At 34.9% G+C, this 6,693-nt stretch overlaps 1 protein-coding gene across 1 annotated transcript; it reads left to right on the top strand.

Annotated features, from left to right (window-relative positions):
- Nucleotides 1-2,112: 2,112 nt before the first annotated feature.
- On the top strand, nt 2,113-5,464 carry LOC116888254 (ovomucoid-like). Its single transcript, XM_032889538.1, has 5 exons — nt 2,113-2,176; nt 2,560-2,643; nt 3,503-3,540; nt 4,440-4,552; nt 5,410-5,464. The coding sequence occupies exons 2-5, from the start codon at nt 2,583-2,585 to the stop codon at nt 5,453-5,455; spliced, it is 258 nt and encodes an 85-aa protein (XP_032745429.1). The 5' UTR covers nt 2,113-2,176; nt 2,560-2,582; the 3' UTR covers nt 5,456-5,464.
- The last annotated feature ends 1,229 nt before the right edge of the window (nt 5,465-6,693 follow it).

Here is a 6,693-nt window from a genome sequence, read left to right as displayed (position 1 = left end):
TGTGCTTAGCTCAGGCAGTGCTGTCTTTCGCCTTTGGGGTGTTGATGCTGTCCTGGATGAAGTCTCTAGGAAGTCCCTCTATAAAATTCCTTATGGAACAGTTATTAAAGATTTTCTGCTAGGAGTTGCCTACAGTCGACAGCTATGCACTGATTGCTTTGGTAGCTCTTGCAGCAGGATGTCTAATTGGATGATAGAGGAAGTTCATAGCTCTCAGGGCAGAAGAGAACTCTGACTGGCTCCTTAATTTAATCAAATTAATTTGGACACTGAAAAAAGCAGCTGCAGGAGTGATGAGATATTCTTTTTAAAATGTAAAATGTTTTTAATTCTTTATGAATTTCATTCAATGTTTTGAGAATATATTTCATCACTACTCTTCCCAGACTCCCCTACCTCTCTACCTACTCAGTTTTTGTTATGCTCCTGTCCTTCTATTCATCCTTCCTTCCTTCTTTCCTTCCTTCCTTCTTTCCTTCCTTCCTTCCTTCCATCCTTCCTTCTTTCCTACCTTTTGTCCTTCCTTTCTCCTTCCTTTCTCCCTTCCTTCCTTCCTTCCTTCCTTCTTTCCTTCCTTAACTCATAAACTGAGTTGGATCAACTTCTTCAGTGTGGGTCCTGTCCTGGATTGTAGTCAGTACAACAGAAGTCAAGTTATCCATGCTTGCAGATAATGTAATATTATATGTAAGAAATCCCGAGAATTCCACCAGAAATTTTCTAGAAACAACCGTTTCAGCAACATATCAACTTATAACACTCAGTAATTTTCCCTACGTCATCACCAAACACACATGAAATAGATTATGGACACATGCCCACCTTCTATATTTTAAATATACCTTCTTCAAAAATCAAGATTATTTCAAAATGCTTTGTCAGGACTTTGGGATTTTGTTGTTATTGTTATTGTTTTTGTTTTTTATTTTATTTTATTTTTTTTTTTGCTTTTTAACCATATATATATATGGTTTCTGGTTTTGTATTTTTGCATGAGATTTCTCTCTGTGTGTGTCTGTGTCTATGTATGTTTCTTGAGGTTTTTCTTTGTCTCTTCTGTTTCTTTTCTGATTTTATTTTATTAACATTTTAGATGCCTGTTTGTAATTTAATGATTTAATGAGAGAGAGAGAGAGAGAGAGAGAGAGAGAGAGAGAGAGAGAGAGAGAGAGAGAGAGAGAGGATGTGGACTCAAGTAGGTGGAGAAGTTGGGGAGGGTCTCGGAAGAGCAAAAATCATAACCAGAATATGTTGTGTTAAAATTTTACTTTCCATTTAAAAATGTCTTATACTTTTATATTCGTTTAAAGCAATGAATACATTTTAATGTTCTAGATTTAGTGAAATATAGACTATCGGTAAATGTTTATTATTTTGACATATGTTCTGATATCCTAAAGAAAAAAGAAAGAAATTGACCCAAAGCACAACAGTAGGAGAGGCCCAGTGAGAATCCATCCTTACTGTCTATAAAAGCAGAAAAATTGGAGAGAAATAACTGATAATCCTTAAAGGGGCAACTTTCCACTCAGCCTATATTAACTTCAGCTCTGCACCTTTGAATTCTCTTTTGCCAGAGCTTCCTTAAATCAGGCTATTGATGAGTCTCACCTTGGAGCTTTTGTCCATGCAACATTCAGACCTTTGCTCTTAATTATCAATTCACTTAACAACAGAACAACATCTTTACCATTGTTAGAAATTTTCCATGATTCTTGCATATATTCATTTTAAAATTCTAATAACCTATGCCCATTTCCAAATACCATTGTCAAGCTCATTTTTTCTCATTGGTTCTCTTGTCCTCTTACAAGTCGTTCATGTGGAGAACTTTTTATATATCTTCCCTTTGCTACAAGAAATGAGGACTTTCATTCCTCTAGTACTTACAAGTTCATGAGACCAAAATGTCCCCATGTCACCTGCCAAGAAACAATCTACCAAGAAGTATTTGGTAGGCTTCACTTCCTTCATGACCTAATTTACAACCTTTGGAAAGAACTCATGATGCCATCCTGTCTTATCTTCCCTGTGTAATATTTTTAGCCTACATAGCTCATCACTAACAGATAAATTGGAGACTTAGCTGGAAGGCTGTTGTTGAGGAAAGAAAAGTGAACCAAGTAGCCACAGTCTCTGAACTGCTGTCCTTAAACCAACTATCTCTTTGTGTGAGGTAGGTCAAGAGAGCACCCAGTGAGGACTTCTCCAGGATAGGAGGATCCTTCTTAAAATAATAACAGTGGTTTTCTCTCTCTCTCTCTCTCTCTCTCTCTCTCTCTCTCTCTCTCTCTCCCCCCCTCCTTCTGTCCCTCCCTCACACTCTCTTTTTGTTTCCCACACATCAACAGTTTCTCTTTGCTAGTATTTTCCAATTTTATTTATTTGTTACATCTATCTGTCTGTCTGTCTGTCTATCTATCTATCTCTGGGTAGTCTCCTGTGATTACATTTTATGACCTTATTGAACCATATGTAGGATCCTGGGTGAATAGAAATGTTTCTCAGAATCAAAAGACTGTCTGACTGAGCCCTGGCTGTTTCTATTTGCTGTCCCAGGTGCTGTGTTTATCTTTCATAAAATGTTCATCTTCTCAAGAGTTCAAGTTATATACTTTACCTTATTATTTATTCATTATTCTGGTGAGTATACTTTTTTATTCCAAATGATAACATATTCTACAATATTCAGGGAGGAAAAAGGTCTGGAAAATCAAAAACGAGTGAATGAGTTTGTCCTATTGGGACTGTGATCCTTAAATGTTACAAATGCCTTTAAAAATTTTCAACAGTGAATTATTTTGACTTTTGCTTTTTTTGAGCAACTGAGTAATAAGTTTATTTCTCCCTTTTTGCTTTTTCTAACTAGTACACATTGGAGAAATTTAAAGAGAGTGGTGAATTAGAATGGGTTGTGTAGACTTTCAGTCTTTGCTCATCTCTAACTCTAGATTGCTAATTAAATTCTATTCTTGTTAGTGCAAAGCTGAGGAAGAAATAATGTCTTTAAACATGCCCTGTAAGTCAAGGGCTACTTTAAGAAATAATTTATCTTCCTTCATGTTCAAGATTGGTTGTGCATTTCAAAATGAGGCCTTTATGAAACATTACCTGGAACCTTGAAATTGTAGCTGATGAGTTTTTCCAACTTATGTGAATACATGAAAGATATTTTGAACTCTGAGGCCAGAGTTAAAATTTTTATATAAAGTTAATATATCCAAGATCTATTAACAAATGCAGTATGATAATACTTATAGGAGAGTAATATATTATACTATTTTTACAGAGTTATGTAGTTTCGGAAATTAGAATTGTCTAGATTTGTATGTATTTTTATTTCATTTCTTTACTACTGCCACACAATTATCATTTATTACTTACAGAAGCAGGTATTTTACATCAATAGCTGCTACATTTAGATGTAGGTACTTCTCACCAAAACAATGTGGTAAAAATTGTTTTTATATATTTTATCTGTTCATCTTTGCTTTGTTTTCAGAAAGTCACTTTCTAAGAGCAATAATGTTCAGGCGTCCAGTAAGTTACTATTATTTTATACGGAAATTGAAAAAGTAAAGTTTTCTTTTTTATAAAATGAGCAATTTAATGTAAATTTTACCAAAAACCAAACTCCTCAAAAGTTATAAATAGTATATTTTATTGCAACAAGTCCAAAACATCAATCCTAAATACAAGACAGCTTTTTATTGATACAAGATGACAATATTTTACTTCCAAATTCCAGCCATTGGCAATCAGATGTGTAATTCAATATATGTACAGCCCAGTAGGGACAACTCAATGGTTAATTTACCATTAAAAATGATGGCTTTCATATACTCACACAGTAGACGCTACATGAATGTGAAAACAAATGAATTGTTCCTCTAAATATCAATATATCTATATATCTGCAAAATATACATGTTACAAAGATATGTAAAAAGTGAGCCACATGTGTATAATATATATGGTATCACTGGTTTTGTGTAAATTACAAAAGCATCTAAAGTTGAAAGTGTGCTTATGAACATGCACATAAATGAGGTATATTGCCATGCACACACAATGAATATGTACATTGAATTGCTGAATGATTAAAGAAGAATTTTAGAAAAATAAATAAAAATTTCAAATTAGTGATGGGGGAAATGAAGGGAATGTTGCCTGGTGGGGAAGTTCAATGATGTTATAATGTGACCTAGCTGCTTTTTAAGATCATGTTATGCCAGCTGCATGATATTTTTATTAGTAGAGACCATACAAACTAAAAACATGACAATTGATTTCACATGGTTTATTGTGTTCTATGTACTTTACATTTATTTGTAGATTATATGTAACCATTGTATGGCAGTATATAATAAGAATGAAGAACATTTCATTCAATAACCCATTGTCTCATACATCAATGTTATCTTTGTTTATTTTTTCAGGTAGAGTGTATAGTGTATTACTCAAAAGGATTTTGTACCAGAGAGTATTTTCCAGTCTGTGCAACCAATGGCCGTACTTATTTCAACAAATGCACTTTCTGTCTTGCATATAGGTAAGAATACAATACTAAATGCACATTCTTCCTAAGTAATGAAGATTTAGTAACAAAATCTTAGATTTGCATTATTGATAATTCATGCTCATAATAGACAGAAAAGGTGTCCCTACCAAATCAATGTAATGTAAAAAACAAAGAAACGTGTACTTCCCTTTAATATTGTGATTTCTGAAAGTGACTTTTGCATTTGGAACCTAAAACTATAATTGTGCTGAATGTGTACAAACATACAGATCAACTACCTTAATTTTACCTATTAGAAACTATGACTTGTAGATGTACACAACATGACATAATCACAAAGCCTTGATCCTCAGTAGAATCTCTGCTACAGCCTGCAATCTATCATGCTAGAAAGAGGCCCTGTGGTAGGATTGTCTTACCTTCTGGATTCCATGAAAGATTGTAGAACACAAGATGTTCTAAGATACCTCCATTAAATACCCTATCCTTTCTTCTCCAAAGGACTCTTAATTGGATAGCTGTGTTTCTCAAGACCTACTAACAATCCCTGATTATTTTCTCCTGGAATCTGGAAAAATCTTCAACTCTGAGGAAGGCAAAGCCAAGGCAATAGAATGGGTTTCTACAGCCTCAGCTGGAAGTATGCAGGTGCAGGTGCAGGTGCAGGTGCAGGTGCAGGTGCAGGTGCAGGTGCAGGTGCAGGTGCAGGTGCAGGTACAACAAGTGTAGGTGCAGGTAAAGGTGTAGGTGCAGGTGCAGGTGCAGAAGAAAAAATTAATGTCCTCAACTCAGACTTTCCCCAGTGAAAATACTTGCCAAAGAGTTTGATGTATTTTTCCAATAAACTCTTTAAATTGTTTTTATGTTCTGTAATTTTTTCTCTACAGAGAAAGCGGTGGTTCATTTACTATGTCACATTATGGCAGATGCTGAGATTTGGATGGAGCTACATATTTCTGTCTGCCTTACCACGATCATGGTTTTGCACCAAAGTCTACAGTGAATTGGAGATTTTATCATCAGATCTTTATAACCCAAGAAGATTGAGTGAACCTCTGTACACACAATAAAAGAATGGACTGTTGCTGCTCTTTTCACTTCTAAGACCCTGGAATTTCTAGGTTTTAATTTCTATGATTAATTACTTAATGGCACCTTAAAATCCAGCATTAAATTTACATTCAGTAAATTGACAACTTAAAGCAATCAATGCTTTAATAAAGTCTTAAATTACACTCTTATCAAGGTAATCTTTTGGGGGAATGGAAAGATGGTCAAATAGCTAGTGAAGCATGTTGATCTTGGAGAGAGATCATTTAGTTACCAGCATCCATGTCAGGTGCTTTATGAGCTCCAGCACCAGGGGAATCCCATATCATTTTCTGGCCTCTGTGTATACTTGTACAGATATACACAGAGTACACACACCTAAATACAAAAATTCATTTTAAGAACATTTTTGGCTTGACTTTGCAACCAAGTTAACCATATTCATTGAGACAATTTAATCTTAAGCCCTATTTCATCTCTCCAACTTGGGACCCTTCCATGTCCCAGACCCAGAAAGAGTGCTAATGCTAGTAATAGAGATTGAAATAAAACAACTCATGTTTTCCTCAGCTGAGATCACCAAGAAGAGGCAGAATATCCAGAAAATTGCTTCCAATGAAATTAAAAGGCCTTGTGAGTATTTGTTTATTCAATACAGTAAGCACTGAAAAAGGCAAAGTCAAAAACTCAAGTAAGCAAAAATGAAAGGCAAGAGTCCCCACTCCTTTCTTACACCATGTTTTATGCATTGTTCAATAAATAGGGACTATTGGCCTTTGCTGAGAACAGATGGCAGATACAGAAGTAGAAAAGTCAAATTTGGTTTGCTCTTGATAGAGATTACACAAAGAGGATGAGCCCATGTTTTAATGTAGCACAACCAAGCTTGGTGTTCCACGGGAGGAAGGGCCTCTTTCTCCTGAACTTAGAGATTCAGCCTAGATAAGTCTCTGGCAAGGAGGAATTTGGATATGCAAATCAGTAAGCTTTAACTGAGAGACTACGTTTTTTTTTTTAAAAAAGAAATTAAACTATAGTTTAGATATCATGAAAGTGAATCATAAGGAATAAATAAAACATTTAAAATCCAGCCTATAAGCATCTACCACATACCAAGGAAA

Source organism: Rattus rattus, chromosome X, assembly GCF_011064425.1.
Source record: "Rattus rattus isolate New Zealand chromosome X, Rrattus_CSIRO_v1, whole genome shotgun sequence".
Classification (NCBI taxonomy): Eukaryota; Metazoa; Chordata; class Mammalia; order Rodentia; family Muridae; genus Rattus; species Rattus rattus.
The sequence above is the reverse complement of the archived record's forward strand: the minus strand, read 5'-3'. Positions and strand labels throughout refer to the sequence as shown.